We start from the raw sequence: 17,742 nt of genomic DNA, 5'->3' as shown, positions 1-17,742 counted from the left end.
TATCCCACTGATGTTGCCATTCTCTAATGGCTTCTTTCCATATTATGCTCTTTCCTTCAGACTTTGACAACTTAATATTTTCTTCAATATTCTCTTTTTTAACAGCTTGTTTGGCTAACTTGTCCACTCTCTCATTACCCACAATGCCGATATGAGCAGGAATCCAAGTCAATTGAATCTCATAACATTTTCCCCTTATTCTTGTGTATATTATCAATACTGAATACAGTAAATCCTGATGACTATTAGATATACCAGTCATGAGACTGTATAAATCTGACACTGAATCACTTCCAATTAAAGCTTTTTTAATTTTGTTTTCCTCAATCCATTCTAGTGCCATCTTAATAGCGTATAATTCAACTGCATACACACTCAGATCATTTGTGGTTCGTCTGCTTATCTCACCTCTTTGGTTGAAAATGTAAACTGCAGCTCCAGTCTTTCCTGTTTCTGGATCCTTTGATCCGTCTGTATAAATCTGAATATACTCTTTATATTTAAAATCTATATTTCTATAAAATTCCGCTACCAGATCTGTACTATTACTTACTGTTTTAACTCGAAGTAATTTAAAATCAACTAATTTCTAGCTTCCATACCGGTGTATCAGGCCATATTATAGTTGGGCAGAATTCCTTTTCATACACTCCCAAATCTCTAGCCGCCTCATCTCCGACCCACCCAAAACTGAACTTTTGTGCTCTCTCCCTTTCCCAATTATCTTGTAATATCATTATAGTTGGATGACTATCTCCATGCCCTTTTAGATTTACCCAACAATTTACTAAATCTCCCTCGAAAACCACAAAGCTGAATATACGCGCAAGCGTAAAAAGCGAATTGACGTGTCTCGACAGTGATTGGTCAAACCACGTCCACGATGTCGCATGAAGCGGATGGAGTGGAGAAGCTTATGAGAGGAGCAAAAATCAACAGACCGAAGAGTCACGCTGTCAGGAATGTGGATCAAAGAAATAGATCCGATCTAAAAACTAATAAATCAGAAGTAAATGAAAATACATAAGACGTCTCAAAGTTGTGATCCCTGTCAAGCATCAAACAGCCAGGCAAGTACTGACTGCTACCTACATACTGTACTACCCTTGCTTGTGTATAATTGATGTGCAACAAACATGTGACGTTTGTAGCATGTATGGCTTTACATTAAACTATTCACTGCTTAGAATGTATTTTTATGCAGTTGACACAATCAGAAATTATCTTTTTAGTTCATTTAAAATTCAGTGTTGAGATTGATAAAATATTCTACTGGATATAGTGTGTAGGATTTTTGTCATTTTCATTTTAGTACTTCAGTCATTTGTTACTGGCATGATTGCCATGCTATTTATATCATATGGTGTCAGAAGATATATCTCTTGCATGTGCACAGACAAATGTTTTGCTGTGCTGTGTCCAATTTTTATGTGGCTGCATTTCTGAAAGTGGATCTATGATGTTGCAGTGTAGAAAATAATCCAATCAGAGTGTGGGAAACTGTAATCCTGTCTAATCCCACCACATCCACGAAGAACGGAGATCATTCTGGCAGTAAGAGTGTCATTGACACAAAGGTCCTCTCCTGTAAAAACTCAGACTTGCACAATATTTCTCCTGACTGTAAATGTCTTGAATGGCAATGTGGATGTAGCAGGTGTGGATCTCTGAGCTAGGGCAAAGTAAAACCTTGTGTTACATACTTAAGAAACACGCTGATCTCACTCACATGCCCCTCACCACAGGTCACCAGCTACTTATAAGGCAAAGCTGTTGAGGACACTAACAGGATGTCCTTGGGAGCAAAATGCTTGAGCCTACTATTGTTCACAAGTATGCACTTTTTTGTATCAGTTTTGCATTTTTTAATTGTCCATATATATTTTTTAGTCCACTGAAACCACACACACAAGAGTTGAACAAATGTTGGAAGAATTATTTTTAAACTTTGTAGTCCCCTGGGCCTTGTACCTCTGTTTTTAAGGGTCTGTTTGTATGGATGGTTGCCAGGCACTACAGCTACTATGTATTTAATCACAACATGAAAAAATGTTTCCCAAAAGGTCACACTAAGGGGTTTTGGCAGGTGTGTGCCATGTTCTATTTGTTAGACATTTGATTGTTTGAAATATAAGTAAGTGTTGCACTGCAAAAGTGTCTCATAAATTTCATTTTACATAACACATTAAAGGGATAGTTCACCCAAAAATGAAAATTCCCTCATCATTTACTCACCCTCATGCCATCCCAGATGTGTGTGACTTCCTTTCATCTGCTCAACACAAACAAAGATTTTTTGAAGAATGTGTCATCTTATTTTACTATAAATTCTCCTCCCTGGCTGCTCTTTATGTGGCGAAACGCTTGAATATTGCGAAACCACAATGTGAAAGTGGACATTGATTGTAAAAAAGGACTTAAATATTGATTTATTTTTCACCCACACTTATCATATCGCTACAGAAGACATGGATTAAACCAGTAGAGTCATATGGATTACACCCTGTCAACACTAGACGTGAACGTTCTACACCTTTTAATTTGTGTAGTAGCGCCAGCGCAAAATGAAACGGGACACCCATTTACTGTCGGTGTGATGGACATGCCACAACAGACGCTTCCAGTGTAGACAGCAACATTTATTATAATGGGTTAAATGGCTTTTGACGTGCCGTGCCACTCGTGTCTGGGGTAGATAGGATGTTACTTGTATACTGCATTTGGAGCTTCACAATTTTGGTACTAAGTCATTTGCATTGTGAAAACCTACAGAGCTGAAATATTCTTCAAAAAATCTTTGTTTGTGTTCAGCTGAAGAAAGAAAGTTATACACATCTTGGATGGCATGAGGGTGAGTAAATGATGAGGTAATTTTCATTTTTGGGTGAACTATCCCTTTATGGAGTGTCTTTTCAGAGTTTAGCATAAATATTATATAAATATCCCAAACTGACTGCTGCTCCCATAGGCCCCTCCCTTGTGAATGTCAACCCTCTCAACCACACCCACTCATGTTTCTGTCCCAACAGCTGCAACCTGGCTGTCTCTACGATAACTGACCAGACCAGCTTCAACAACTGCACCTGAGAGAAAGACATCACAGACTCTCTCAGATAAAGTGTGTTATCATAGTGTATATATATATTTATATATTTCATATGATGCTGTTAAGCTTATATTAGTTCATTTATTTAATATGAAAAAATATAAATTATTATAGTTTTAGTTTATATGTATAATAATGTATTGTTTATAATGTACAATTATAATTTTAAAAAGTTATTGTTAATTCTGTATTCAGAAGTATAACACAAAAAAAAACCTACTAATGAGAGTAATATTTTAATCTTTATGTGCTGTTCATTATTTTTCTTTTAGAAACTGGGTCAAGATGATTGCGCCCAAAACTGTAAACATGTTATAACGACTCGGTTACTAACGTAACCTCGGTTCCCTGAGAGGAGGGAACGACTATTGCGTAAGTAGCTTACGCTATGGGAAAACTCCGTTTCTCGAGAAATATTGAAGTCTTTATGTAAAACACATTGCAGCTGCACAGCAGACAGTGATGAGCGAGGCAGCTCGGTCATTGGCTGTGCTGCGGCAACTGCTCTAACCAGTGACGGGGCGACTTAGAACGCGCGACCAATGAGGGCGCGTCCCGCATTCGCGCGCTCAGAGCCTGCTGAAATTAGCATATGAGGGCTATATAATGAGCGTCCCGTCACGCCAGTCCTTTTAGGTTCAATTGACTGAAGCGAACTGACCAAGCACAGACACGGCAGCTTACGCAATAGTCGTTCCCTCCTCTCAGGGAACCAAGGTTACGTTAGTAACCGAGTCGTTCCCTATCGAGAGGTCTCTCCTATTGCGTAAGTAGCTTACGCTATGGGAACACCATGTAAAACGCCGTGCGTGCTGACTTCACTCTATAAAGCCAGAGGCAGGTGCCTGAGCCTTAAAGCAAAGTGATATTCCACGAGCCGGCCAGCGGCGAGCTATATAGTGGGGTATGACAGGGCGCCCTTGCCTTCAAGGTGGGGCGCTCCTTGTACAAACACAAGCACATATCTCATGTACTGAGCTTTTGTGTACTGGTACGCATAATAAACCCTCTAAGTCGGTCAGAGACGGACCTTATAAGGGAGGAGATGATGCCCAGCATATACATACTCCAGTTCATTCCACAGTCAGACTGATAGAATGTTGGAATGCAGTGAGGGGACCTGTAGGTTATAAAACCTGATAAATGTCGAAGGCGAGGCCCAGCCTGCCGCTGCACAAATATCTTCAATGGGTATCCCACTCGACCATGCCCACGAGGAGGCCATGCTCCTCGTAGAGTGAGCTCTGACGCCTAAGGGGCATTGAAGGCCCTTGGCTCCATAAGCTAGCACTATAACATCCACTATCCAGCGCGATATTCGTTGCTTTGAGACAGCGAGACCCTTAGTTCGGCCGCCAAAGCATACGAATAATTGTTCCGTCTGTCTGAACAGGGCAGAACGTTCCAAATATACTCTGAGCGCCCTGACCGGGCAGAGTAAATTTGCATCACCTTCGTCTGCTGAGGACGATAGCGCTGCCAGAGATATCACCTGTGCTCTGAAGGGTGTAGAGAGCACCTTAGGAATATACCCGTGCTTTGGCCTAAGGACAACTCTGCAGTCGTTAGGTCCAAATTCCAGGCAAGCAGCGCTTGATGACAGCACGTGCAGGTCGCCCACTCTTTTAACTGAAGCGAGTGCCAGCAAGAGCGTGGTTTTGAGCGAGAGCTGCTTGAGTTCAACGGTTCAGAGAGGTTCGAACGGGGCACCTTTGAGTGCATCCAGGACCGTGGCCAGGTCCCAGATCGGCACTGAAGGTGGGCGAGGAGGGTTCATCCTCCTAGCACCTATTAGGAAACGAACGATCAGATCGTTTTTTCCTAATGAATGTCCTTTATCAGGATTGTGTGACGCCGCTATGGCAGCCACATAGACTTTGAGCGTGGAGGGTGTGCGGCCCGCCTCCAGCAGCTCCTGCAAAAAGGCGAGTACACTTGGTATCTCGCACGTTTTGGGGTTCAAGCTCTTGGTATCACACCAGTCACTGAACACTTTCCACTTTTGGGCATACAAGCGCCTCGTAGAGGGGGCTCGCGCCTCAGTAATGGTTTTCCGAACTCCACTGGGGAGGTTCTCGGGAACCCGTTGAGGGGCCATGCATGGAGGGCCCACAGATCGGGGCGGGGATGAAGAATCATCCTGCTGGCCTGTCCGAGGAGGTCTTGCCTCAGCGGAATCGGCCATGGGGCAGATTGCATCATCTGTACCAGCTCTGGAAACCACGTCTGGTTTTTCCAGAGTGGGGCTACCAGGAGCACTGCACATTTCACCTCCCTGATCCGACTGATGACCTGAGGCAGCATCGCGATCGGGGGAAAAGCATACAAGGGGCGGCTCGGCCAAACTTGGGCGAACGCGTCCGTGCTTTTTGAGAAGAAGAGAGGGCAGTGCGCGTTTTCCTTGGGGGCAAAGAGGTCGACCTCTGCCTCGCCAAAGGTTCGCCATAACCACTGAACCGTCAGAGGGTGGAGAGACCATTCTCCTGGGAGAACTTTGTCTCTGGATAGCATGTCCGCTCCTTGGTTCAGGACGCCTGGCACGTGCGCTGCCCTTAGCGAGCGCAGGTGGTGTTGTGACCATAGGATGAGCTCCCCTGGCCATAGAGTGCAGGGAGCTCGACCTGAGTCCACCTTGGCGATTTATATACGAAACTACTGTCATGTTGTCCGTTCGGACCAGGACGTGTTCGTTTTGCAGGTACGGAAGCAGGGCTCTGAGAGCCAAGGCGACCGCTTTCATTTCCAGACAGTTTATGTGTAGGCGCTTTTCCGGGTTTGACCAAAAGCCGGAAACAGGCCTGCCCTCGTAAAGGGCCCCCCCATCGTATTTTGGAGGCATCTGTCGTGATCATTTTCCTCCGCGTATTCACGCCCAGACTCACGCCGGTTTGATACCAGTTTATGGCTTTCCAGGGCGTCAGGGCTTTTATACAGCCGTGATTCGCTCTGATCAAAAAGTGGCCCGAGCGCCACGCGTGAGTGGGGACACGGCTCTTGAGCCAGCGCTGGAGAGGACGCATGTGCAACAATCCTAGCTGGAGTACAGCTGATGCCGAGGCCATGAGACCGAGCATTCTCTGAAATCGTTTGACCCGTTCTGAGCGATGTTGCAAGGCGTCGAATAGAGAGCGCGCGCTCTGATGAGAGGCGCGCTGTCATCTGCACTGAGTCTAGCACTATTCCCAGAAAAGAAATATTCTGGCTGGGGGATAGCACGCTCTTTGCAAAATTTATTCTCAGACCCAGGCATTGTAAATGGCTGATAGTCCAAGATCTGTGTGTCATTAACTGAACCTCTGATTGTGCTATGATTAGCCAATCGTCGAGGTAATTCAGTATCCGCACTCCCGCTGTCTCAGGGGAAAGTGCCGCGTCCATACATTTCGTGAATGTACGGGGGCCAATGATAGGCCGAATGGTAGTACTGTGTACTGGTATGACTGTCCCTCAAAAGCGAATCTCAGAAAGGGCCTGTGGTGAGCGCTATCGGGATGTGAAAGTAAGCGTCTTTCAAATCCACTGATAGAAACCAATCCCGGGCGAACTTGCGCGAGGATATGTTTGGTTGTTAACATTCTGAACGAGCGAATCATTAACGCTTTGTTCAGATGTCTGAGATCCAGGATGGGGCGAAGGCCACCGTCCTTTTTCGGGATGAGAAAATAACGGCTGTAAAAACCCGCCTCGCTCAAAGAGGGAGGAACAGTTTCTATAGCGCCCTTCTCTATCAGTTTGAGCACCTCGGTGCGTAGAACATGTGACACATCTTTCCTCACTTTCGTCTCGACCACCGCTGAAAAGCGGGGTGGTCTGCGAGCGAATTGAAGTGAGTATCCATGTTTTATTATGTTCAAAACCCATTTCGGCATGTCTGGGATTTTTTCCATGGCTTCTGCTCGCACAGATATGGGCTGAATGCCGGCTGGGGGCGTGTCGCAGTGACTGGGCCCCGCCGGCAAATCGCTTTGTGCTAACACAGAATCTACGGCTCTCAGAGGCGCAGGTGCGCGCTGAGCAGCCGTATTGAGTGCCGAGTGCAGAGGTGCGTGTGAGAGTACAGGCACATGCGCTATTTCCGAAATGCTCACAGCATGAGTCGGAGAGGTGCTTGAAACTGTATGAACAGTGTTTTGAAGTGGGGGTGCATTCATCATTATGGGCACGCGCGCCACATTCATAAAGCTTTCCGCATTTAGCGGGGAGTTTCTTAGCTCGCGCATTGCATCTGTGATGTTTGCGGCATAGCTGTTTGAAACTCTGTGGGTAGCTGTGTGTAGGGGTGCGTGCAATACGGCAGGCACACGCGCTACACTTATAGCACTTCCCGTTTTTACTGGGGAAGTGTTTATAACTGTGGGAACAGTGCTTGTGTGTAGTGGTGCATACATGACAATAGGCACACAAACTACATTTTTGAGACATCCAGCCTGAGCTGGGGAGGTGTTTGGCACCGTTTGGACAGTATTGATATGTGGGAATGCGCACTTTAGTGTGGACATGTGAACCCTTAGTGACACAGGCAGAAAATGACTCTTTTGGTGATTTCTGTGTGTCGCCGTGAAAACGGCGTTTGATTGCAGGTGAGCGAGTTTTATGACTGGCCCATTGACTGCTGTATAGACATTTCCAGCCGCCTGTAAGGGGACTGGGTAATGTTTTAAATGTTTGCGAGGGAGCGGTCCGGCATTTGTGAGACGCGTACTCCCTCTCTTTCTTCCTGCTGCTAGGAAGACTTACGAGGCTCTGTGTTCAGGGTGATTCTGGGTCGAGGGCCTCGTTGCTCCTGCGGCTTTCTTCGGCCAGCGGAATGCGAGCGGCGTCGAGCATCCTTTTCAGGTCTGCTCTTCGGCTGGGAGACGGGCGGCTCTGCCCTGGCTCGCTGCTGCTGCTGGGGCGGTTTTTGAGATGAGCTGGAGCGCTTAGGCAGGAAGTGATGCATAGCTTGCGAATCCTTCCGCACCTCAGTGAAGCGCTCCGTGAAATCTCTCACCGTAGGCCCGAACAGGCCGCTCGGAGTGACAGGTGCGTCAAGGAAGGGTGCCTTATCCGCGTCCTTCATCTCCATTAGCGTTAGCCACAGGTGGCGCTCAAGGACGATCAAATTAGCCATGGCCCGGCCAATGGATTGGGCGGTGGCCTTTGTGGCTCGCAGAGCTTCGTCCGTAGCACTGCGCAGGTCCTTAAAAGCGTCGGGTTCAGGTCCAGACTCGTCCATAGAGCGGAGAAGTTTGGCCTGAAACACTTGTAGAACCGGCATCGAATGCAGCGCTGACGCAGCTTGACCGGCGGCGGCGTATGCGCGACCGGTGAGAACTGATGTGGTTCTGCACGGCTTCGATGGGTGAGAAGCTCTGGCCTTCCATCCAGCGGTGGAGGGTGGGCATAGATGGTTGGCCACAGTCTCCTCTAGGGGCGGAGTTGCCTCGTAGCCTCTTTCTCTCGCGCCGTCCACTGAGGAGAGCGAAGAAGAGAAAGAAGGCTTTAGGCGAGCCGAGTGCGGGGCTTTCCACGACTTCGTGAGCTCGTCGTGCACCTCAGGGAAGAAAGGAGAGGGTCTCTGTCGGGGGGCCTGCTGGCGCCCCTGCAGGAACCACTCATCCAGCCGGCTGCGGGCGGGTTCTTCCGGAGAAGACCAGTTGAGCCCGAGGTCTTCCACGGCCTTAGACAGGATACGGATGATCTCCGAGTCCATGCTGGTGCCCGCGCTCGTGTCCGCTGATGCCGATGGCGCGGGGTCGAACGAGCCCGGCCAGTCGTCGGATGCAGCGTCAAGAGAGAGGCTGTCATCCTTTCTGTCGTCGTCCCCTGATGTGCCGAACGAGACGAGACCCACCGCTTTGTTGGAGGGGTGCAGGTCCGTTCTCGTGAAATGGACCGGCGGCGGGGAGACATCTGGTAGCGGTGATGCCCGCGGGGACTGAGCCGGCGTGACATCACCGGAGTCGGGGTGCTCTGGCAGCCTCTGTGAGCGGCGCTTTTTCTTGCGCGGCTCGAACAGAGGTGGCAGCACGGGGGCAGCCGGCTCGCTTGCGGTGAAAACGGCAAAGCGAGTGCGCAGCTCGGCGAGGCCCAAGGAGTCGCATTCAGGGCATCCGCCCTGAATGAGTGCAGCTTCTGCGTGGTCCAGACCCAGGCAGCGAGTGCAGATGATGTGCCGATCTCCGTCGGAAAGAGGGCCTCTGCACGAGGCGCAGGCTGAAGGCATTTGAAACAACGCCTGAAAAATAACTCTTTTACTTTCTTAAAAAGCGTCGCGGGGGCGAACGCTTGTTCAGTAAAAGGATATGCGATGCGCGCCGGATGGCGTAGCAGAAGGCTTCGAAGGCGGCTGAAGATGCCGGCGTCCTCTCAGCAGTCCCGCTGTAAGCTTGTCCACGGCGGCGAAAGACTCCAAAAATCCGGAGGATCCAGCGAAGAGAAGGTCTTCGCTGAAGGAGATTAAATCTAAAAGAACTGGTGTGACGGGACGCTCATTATATAGCCCTCATATGCTAATTTCAGCAGGCTCTGAGCGCGCGAATGCGGGACGCGCCCTCATTGGTCGCGCGTTCTAAGTCGCCCCGTCACTGGTTTGAGCAGTTGCCGCAGCACAGCCAATGACCGAGCTGCCTCGCTCATCACTGTCTGCTGTGCAGCTGCAATGCGTTTTACATAAAGACTTCAATGTTTTCCCATAGCGTAAGCTACTTACGCAATAGGAGAGACCTCTCGATAGGGAACCGCATAATTACTATTTAATGAATAGCATTGAGCTACTTCACATCACGTTATTTATTGTGGTTTCGTGCATGCTTGTGTGTCCTTTAGGATGGGCTACGATCTGGAACGCTTTGTGGGTTATGTAAATGAGGGTCTGCTGTGCTGTTTTTGTCGGGATGTTTTGGAGGATCCTTTGCAGGCTCCTTGTGAACATGCCTTCTGCAGCTCCTGCATTCATGGATGGCTCATCCACCATAACAGTTGTCCAGAGGACCGCTTACCTTTAAACATCACACAGATACGGCCATTATTCAGGTAGCAAATATAGAATCATGCACCTGTAACTCTTATACAATTAATATTGAAGACATAATCACTTGTAAATAATGGGGTATCAGAACTGATGTCTTTGTGCAAGTGAAATCCTTTTCATTACTATTCATTTGATTAATTTTCATTATGCTCTTCATTATACTGAATCATACCTGTCAACTGTTCTGAAAGGGATAGTTCACCAAAAATTAAAGTTGTCATCATTTGCTCACCCTTATGTTGTTCCAAACCTGTATGACTATCTGTTTTCCATGGAACATAAAAGATGTGAGGTAGTATGTTAGTCTCAGTCACCATTCACTTTCATCGCATCATTTTCCTACAATGAAAGTGAATGGTTGCGGAGTCTGATATTCAACTTAAGTTTGTGTTCCACAGAAGAAACAAAGCCTTACAGATTAGGAACAACATGAGGATGAGTATATGATGACTGAATTGTAATTCATTTTTTTGTGAACTATAATTTTAATAATGTAATGTGTAATGTGTGTTGCAGATACATGAGAAACGATTTAGCAAGGTTGCAGGTGAGGTGCTTGTTTCAGCCACAAGGTTGTGAGGTCATTTGCACCCTAGAATCTATTCATAGGCATGAGCAACAGTGTGACTATGCTCTTCTGAATTGCAGTAATGCAGGTACACATAATTTTACATTCACAGTATTAAAATGTATAGTTGTCTTAGTACCTGTACTTTTTGTGGCAGGGAACAGGTGGCATATACGCTGATCAGCCACAACATTAAAACCACCTGCCTAATATTGTGTAGGTCCCCCTCGTATTGCCAAAACAGCACCAACCAGCATCTCATATTAGCATTCTGAGATTATATTCTTCTCACCACAATTGTACAGAGCAGTTATTGGGAGATCAGCAGTTACAGAAATACTCAAACCAGCCCGTCTGGCACCAACAATCGTCCATGCAAGATTCAGCCAATCGTATGGCAGCAGTGCATAAAATCATGCAGATATAGGTCAGGAGCTTCAGTTAATGTTCACATCAACCATCAGAATATTGAAAAAAATTATCTCAGTGATTTGGAGCGTGGCATGATTGTTGGTGCCAGATGGACTGGTTTGAGTATTTCTGTAATGGCTGATCTCCAGGGATTTTCACACACAACAATCTCTAGAATTTACTCAGAATGGTGCCAAAAACAAAAAACATCCAGTGAGCGGCAGTTCTGTGCACAAAAATGCCTTGTTGATGAGAAAGGTCAACAGAGAATGGCCAGACTGGTTCGAACTGAAAAAGTCTACGGTAACTCAGATAACCGCTCTGTGGTGAGAAGTGTTGGTGCTGTTTTTGCGGCATGAGGGGGACCTACACGATATTAGGTTTTAATGTTGTTGCTGATCAGTGTACACAGCCTCATTCATTCACACATACAATACAATTCGTAATTGTAACAGCAGATGAATGAGCATTGTGAAAGCAAGATAGAGTGCCTACCTACCCAAGTAATCTCATCTATATTAATGAGGGACCCACTCAGGCAACCAATGAGGGGAAGCATTTACCTTTAGTGGTTAAATAATTGTGTCTTTGCAACCAAAAATTACAATTCCATCACTGTTAGCTCACCCTCATGTTGTTCCAAACTGAAGAAAACAAAATATTTTCGGCAGAAGGTTAGCCTGTCTCCATTCACTTTCATTGTAGGACAAAAGAGCAGCCAATCATACAGGATTGGAACAACATGAGGGTGAGAGAATGTTGACAGAATTTACATTTTTGGCTGATCTAACCCTTTAATTACACATACACTCATTGACCACTTTATTAGGTAGACCTGTACACCTATTTATTTGTGCAATTTTCTAATCAGCCAATCATGTGGCAGCAGTTCAGTGCATATCATCATGTAGATGCAGGTCAGGAGCTTAAATTAATGTTCACATAAACCATCAGAATGAGGAAAAAAAATTCAATTCATCTCAGAGATTTTGACCGTGGCATGATTGTTGGTGCCAGATTGGCTGGTTTGAGTATTTCTGTAACTGCTGATTTCCTGGGATTGTCACGCACAACAGTCTCTAGAGTTCCCAAAAACAAAAAAACAACCAGTAAGCGGCCGACAGTTCTGTGGACAAAACCACCTTGGTGATGAGAGATGTCAGTGGAGAACAGCTAGACTGGTTCGAGCTAACAAAAAGGCTACATTAACTCCGATAGCCACTCTGTACACTTGTAGTGAAAAAAATATAATCTCAGAACGCACATGTCGAACCTTGAGGTGGATGGGCTACAACAGCAGAAGACCACGTTGGGTTCCACTTCTGTCAGCCAAGAACAGAAAGCTGAGGCTCATCCCATGGTCAAAATCACTGAGATCACATTATTCCCCATTCTGATGGTTGATGTAAACTTTAATTGAAGCTCCTGACCTGTAGCTGCATGATATTATCCATTGCTCTGCTGCCACATGATTAGCTGATTAGATAATCGCATGAATATCTAGGGTGTACAGGTGTACCTAATAAAGTGGTCACTGTTTACATGAAAAAGTATCAGTTAACTAAATTTCCCTAATCCTGGAAATGTGTGTTTGTATATAAATATGCAGGTGGCGAGTACTTATGTTACCGCTGTGGTAGGTGTATTGTGCAAACTCTGTGTATCTTGCTAGATCCTTAGGTGAGAAGTTCTCAGTGATATTGTGCATGAACTTTTGCCATGTGCCAGTATTTCTTCATGTTTTGTTTGTGATTCTCTACCTTCATTTTCTATTTCTGTCTTTGGCAACATTCAGGCTGCCCAGTTCAGGTGTTGCGACGCTCTCTGGAAGCTCACCTGTGTGTCTGTGAGTACAGCAGTAGAATCTGTGCAAGTGGCTGTGGATACACAGTACTAAGCACAGAAGAAGCCCAGCACAATTGTGTATCTGAGCTCCGAGCTGAGCTGGACATGCTCAGGTATAAAAACACTTTACTGAAGCAATGAGGACTGTAACCATGTTATTGATGTTATGCTGGTCTACAGGGTTGAATGGAAAAAGTGGGGAAAATGTGTGTTTGTTTATAGGGCAGAGTTAGACTGTAAGGTTGAAGAGGCAAGGCATGAAATGGAATCTCGCTTGGATTCCCAAAGACGACACATGGTACAGAAAGAGAGTTTGCTGAGGAGTGAGGTGGATGAACTTAAGGTAGGATATGCAGAATGAATAATACAATCTCAGGCTTTTTTCTGATAAAAAAAAATGGGGAGACAGGTAACTGACAGATGTGTGTTTGTTTAAAGGGACAGCTTTCCCGTGTGATGTCAGAAGTCCGCGTTCTACTGGGCGCAGAAAGAGCACGCAGACAAGAGCTGGAGAGGGCGGAGCTTGAGAAGGCAGAGATTCTTGAACTGTTAAAGAAGGAGGGACTTAGACCAGCCACTCCCTCTGAACCAGCAACAACAACTGCTGAGGGGCCAAAAAAGTCAAGCCCCCGAAACCTGGCTTTGGACTGCATCAAGAGGAAGAATAGAGAGGTGACCGTTATTTGAGGACACTTTAATGAGATTCAGGGAGAACAATAAGGACGATTGAGCTTTATGCAGGTTAATGCAAATAAACATCACTACCCAACATTACTTATTCCCAACTCCTCACTCTTAAAGGTGCAATCTCTAATTTTTGCCCATGGTACAGACGTGCTACGGTTTGGCAAATTAGCCTGCGAGGAACAACGGATGGAACCTTTCTTCCATCGCATCAAAGCCCACTCACTCTACTTCTGTAACTCCCCCATTTTGTGACACTTTCGGGATTTATGGAATGAATCATGGCTGTGAATAATGCATTTTTATAATGGTATCTGCAACTCATAACTTTAACATGTTGCTGCATCCATGCTGCTAAGTGTCAGTATAATTCCAAGATGACTTTTAAAATGACAAACACAATGTAAAAAATTACTGAGTGCACCTTTAAGAAGCCCCATAATTGTAGATCCTCTGAACTAAATTGAATTGAGTGGATGAACCAAATTGTGTAGTAAAAGAGTTTGACATGTTACATTTGAACAATCCCAAGTTAGTATATTGTTGAATTATGTTTTAGGGTTCAAGAGTAATGTCTCAACATTTGGAAGAAAAAAAAAACAGCATTTAGCTGTGTCCATTCTCTGTAAGGTTGATATTAAAATCATTTTCTTAAAACTCAAGTTACACTGTGGATTTTTATATGAAAATACACTCAAATATATACTCACAAAAATTTAATCATTTAAACAGTTTAAAAAAAATTGAGAAAAACACAAAACATGACAATGACAACAATATCAGCCAATGGTTGCAAAAGACAAAGCAAATCCACATCCTGATTGGTCCTTTAGCGCCTGATGGCTAAGTTTGTTTTGCTCATGACAGCATCTAGCGAGTGAATGAGCGGACATGCCGGCCCCGCCCACCTCCACTGCTGAACTTCCCTTGACCACGTCCTCCGCCGCTTACTCCTCCCATATTAACTCCACCACCACTCATCCAGGACAGATTAGTGCCTCTACCTCTGGTGGCTCTGTCTCGAGGAGCCAACCGGTATGCACCTGAAGAGTTAACAGAGAGTGGTCAGTAATTAAACAGAGTTGCAGAATAAGTACTATTTGAAACATTTCACTAAATACAAAGGTAATCTTTCAAGGGTTTCCATAGTAATGGAAAAACTGGAAATGTCATGGAATTTTAAAATTCAGTTTTCCGGGCCTGAAAAAGTTATGAACATATATAAAATCTTGGAAAAACCATGGAAAAGTCTACAGTCAATATGCATTTTGTTTGTAGTTATGCTGAGCTCTAAAGCATTTAATCAGCTACTTATTGCTCATGTGTAGAGTAAAAAGTAGCTCACAATCGCAAGCCATAATGATGTATGCTTTGTAAGTGAATCATTCTTTTGAGTTCCTCAGTTTTTACTTAAAAACAAGACTTCATCTAATTCTAAAAATTCTATAAATAATTCTACAAATCCCTGTGCCAAACCTCCAAAAATAAAGAAAAAGACAGATAGACACAGAAAAATAGACAGACCCAGTCCATGCAGAATAAAATAACTTTTATAATGTTACTAAAATGGAGACTTTGTCTCATGTGAGTGATCGATTTTATACATGCATTTTAAAATCACTGTTGATTTCATTGAGTAAACATTTGCAATGAGGAAAACAATGACTGAGTGCACCCAGTTATGTTGATTTGAGTCACCATTTGTGTGTGTGGAATGTTAAGAACTGTGTATGCCAGCTTGATAATCTCAGTGGTAACTTTATTTACACCAGGCAAGTACGCTATTGTTCTGAAAGCAGGCTGTCATCTACTCAACCACACAGCACAACCAATGCAAAGCAGACGCGTTTACTCATGCAACCCTCCTCTGCAGCGGTGAACCTGATGTCTGTCACACTTTGAGCGGCTCGTGATGAGCAGCAAGCGCATGAAGGGTTTGTCCAAGCTGCTGCTGGCTAGTGCCGTTTAGTCACAATAAGATTTGGCATGCAGCTGCGAAGGACTTCAACATGTCGATAATTCATACTACTGTCTCTCACTATGTGAGTGAGTGATTAATACAAATGCCGCCAAGTTGGATCAAACAATAATTTGCGGACCCCCTGTGGTACCACCGTGGACCCCCTGGGGGTTGCGGACCCCCTGTTGAAGACCCTTGGTGTATTAAATAATTTGCTTAATCTAGACAATATCTGTATAAACCGATATTGTCTAGATTAAGCTAACTTAAACAAGTGTGTGTGGACTTACCTGCAGGTGGTTGTCTGGAGGGTAATGGTCGTGTGAAGTTGCTTTGTCCTCCGCGAGGTTCACTGTATGTCCCTCTGTGAGTGATGGATGTCACTGGAGTGCTCCAGGCAGAGCCACGTCCAACCTCACGGCGAGGGTAGTTACCTAAAACAAAATATTTTTAATAACATGTCACTGGTTTCATCAGCCATGTATAAAAGGAGTAATATATGCATGTCAACAAATATGTGCCTGTACCAGAAAGCAGAACACCTTTGGGAGCTGGTGGCGTGAAGAAGCGGGTATGGCTTTGGAAGCCCCTCCCTCTGGTTCCTCCAGTAAACAAGCCTCTGGTTGGAGGCTTGGCTCCTCCTCCTCCTCCTCCACCCCCTTTCGGAGGTCGTTTGGGCATGGCAAGGCCAGTGGGCGGATCCTTGAACTCTGCAGCAAGGAAATCGTCCACATGCATGGAAGGAGGACGACTGGTGTTCTGCTTGCGCTGACGGAAAATGTCATGTGGCCGACAGAGCTGGCCAAATGCACCACGACCCCGACCTCGAGGGGCTGCCATGATATGAGCTCGTTTTGCAGGCTCCATATAATCTGACTTGCCACTGCAAACAAAGACACTTGATTTGTAGCTATTAATACATCTGTCAAGATTATATATATATATATATATATATATATATATATATATATAAAAAAATGTAAGATTAAGCATGCATTCCCACATCTTGTCTATGCTATGTTTTAATTGTTGTTCTATGTAGAGGTCTGCACAGGACAGTTTTTTCCCTCCCACTCCTGCAACTAACGTTTTATTTTTCTGTTATTACTATTGTAAGATGCCATGAAAATTATGCCATTTTGCATAATTGAGCAAAATGGCATAAAATGTTCACAAAATAAACCATTTTCAAGTCCTAGTTTTACATCCTTTGATGACACAGTGTGCGCTATGCTCTGCCATTCTTCTAAAGCCACGTTGAATAACTGCCTGCTCTAAAAACCGGATAGGCCTAATTTAATTCACAAGCTGTGTGCACATTTATTTTACGTTATAAATTATTATAATGTTTTTTGCATTAATGAATTATGGATTTTTCAGGCTATTCTCTGACCTCCAGCTCCTGTCCACATCTCACGGAAGTACCGTCCGCACCCGCCTTCAACTCGGAAATTTTATCCCCCACCCGCAAGAAATCTAATTGGGGTCTATGGTAGTTCCACGGGAATGCAGACCTCTAGTTCTATGTACATTGATATGCACCAGATGTTTAACATTGCACAGCCTCTTGCTTGTCTCTTGGCATGAGTGCCACGTTTAAAGAACTTAGAACCTTGACATGCAGTGAAAAGACCAATAAAACAATTTAATACAATGGACAAATCTGATGAATCTGGGGGTGGGAAAAACATCTTGAGTGTATTGAATGTGTACATTAGCTACAATACATGGGAGATAATGTACCTATAAATGCACTTTAAATTCTGTTGTACTTCATTTAGCCATTTTTATTGCAAGAACTCATGGATGCTTGTGTACCTAGATGTGATGAAAGTCTCATGTTTGTGCTTGCCCAGTCTGAAGCCTTTGGTTGGTTTGCTGTGCCCTGGGGAAGCAGGTTCACAGAGGAAAGACCGTTCTAACTCCGCCTTCAGATCCAAGTCTGGACAACACTGCTGGGCCAGTGCAACTAGGTCTACTTTCACCTGCAATACATAAGATTACAAAGCTGACAGATAAACCATTAAAAATTAGCAGTAATCTATGAAATTTTTAGTGTCCAAAAAATAAATAAATAAAACTGTGAAAACCTTAATATGTACAAAAATGTTAACCCTAAAGTCTGCCACAGGCCAGCAGCTGCATTTAGCTTTTCA

At 44.9% G+C, this 17,742-nt stretch overlaps 2 protein-coding genes across 5 annotated transcripts in view; one reads left to right on the top strand and one right to left on the bottom strand.

Moving 5' to 3' along the window:
* The first annotated feature begins 917 nt into the window (after positions 1 to 917).
* Positions 918 to 13,644, top strand: LOC127658333 (RING finger protein 151-like). Of its 3 annotated transcripts, none has more exons than XM_052147571.1 (8): positions 1,466 to 1,577; positions 1,746 to 1,833; positions 3,030 to 3,118; positions 9,914 to 10,120; positions 10,635 to 10,774; positions 12,893 to 13,055; positions 13,165 to 13,285; positions 13,381 to 13,644. In XM_052147571.1, the coding sequence occupies exons 4-8, from the start codon at positions 9,915 to 9,917 to the stop codon at positions 13,627 to 13,629; spliced, it is 879 nt and encodes a 292-aa protein (XP_052003531.1). In that variant the 5' UTR covers positions 1,466 to 1,577; positions 1,746 to 1,833; positions 3,030 to 3,118; position 9,914; the 3' UTR covers positions 13,630 to 13,644. The 3 variants fall into 3 exon arrangements, with proteins under 3 accessions (XP_052003529.1, XP_052003531.1, XP_052003530.1); XM_052147570.1 differs by lacking the exon at positions 1,466 to 1,577 and adding an exon at positions 1,630 to 1,657; XM_052147569.1 differs by lacking the exons at positions 1,466 to 1,577; positions 1,746 to 1,833 and adding an exon at positions 918 to 1,070.
* Positions 13,645 to 13,646: 2 nt separating this feature from the next.
* LOC127658325 (protein virilizer homolog) overlaps positions 13,647 to 17,742 on the bottom strand; it is a 29,789-nt gene continuing 25,693 nt past the window's right edge. Inside the window, exons 20-23 of one of the 2 annotated variants that reach the window (XM_052147558.1) lie at positions 17,405 to 17,571; positions 16,129 to 16,469; positions 15,877 to 16,020; positions 13,647 to 14,669 (exon numbers count right to left, since the gene is read on the bottom strand). In XM_052147558.1, coding sequence (XP_052003518.1) covers positions 14,497 to 14,669; positions 15,877 to 16,020; positions 16,129 to 16,469; positions 17,405 to 17,571 — 825 coding nt within the window. In that variant the 3' untranslated portion in view covers positions 13,647 to 14,496. Of the gene's footprint in view, positions 14,670 to 15,876; positions 16,021 to 16,113; positions 16,470 to 17,404; positions 17,572 to 17,742 lie in introns of both variants that reach the window. The other variant, XM_052147557.1, reaches the window with a different exon arrangement.

This window comes from Xyrauchen texanus, chromosome 17 (assembly GCF_025860055.1).
Source record: "Xyrauchen texanus isolate HMW12.3.18 chromosome 17, RBS_HiC_50CHRs, whole genome shotgun sequence".
Taxonomy (NCBI): Eukaryota; Metazoa; Chordata; class Actinopteri; order Cypriniformes; family Catostomidae; genus Xyrauchen; species Xyrauchen texanus.
Note: the sequence above shows the minus strand (reverse complement) of the source record. Positions and strands in the feature narration are given on the sequence as shown.

Bases quoted from the DNA above. Each gene is read 5' to 3' on its own strand.
- LOC127658333 (XM_052147569.1), top strand. From the start codon at position 9,915: ATGGGCTACGATCTGGAACGCTTTGTGGGTTATGTAAATGAGGGTCTG. The intron at 10,121-10,634 runs GTAGCAAATATA...TGTGTGTTGCAG, and splicing joins CAGATACGGCCATTATTCAG to ATACATGAGAAACGATTTAG. The intron at 10,775-12,892 runs GTACACATAATT...GGCAACATTCAG, and splicing joins TCTGAATTGCAGTAATGCAG to GCTGCCCAGTTCAGGTGTTG.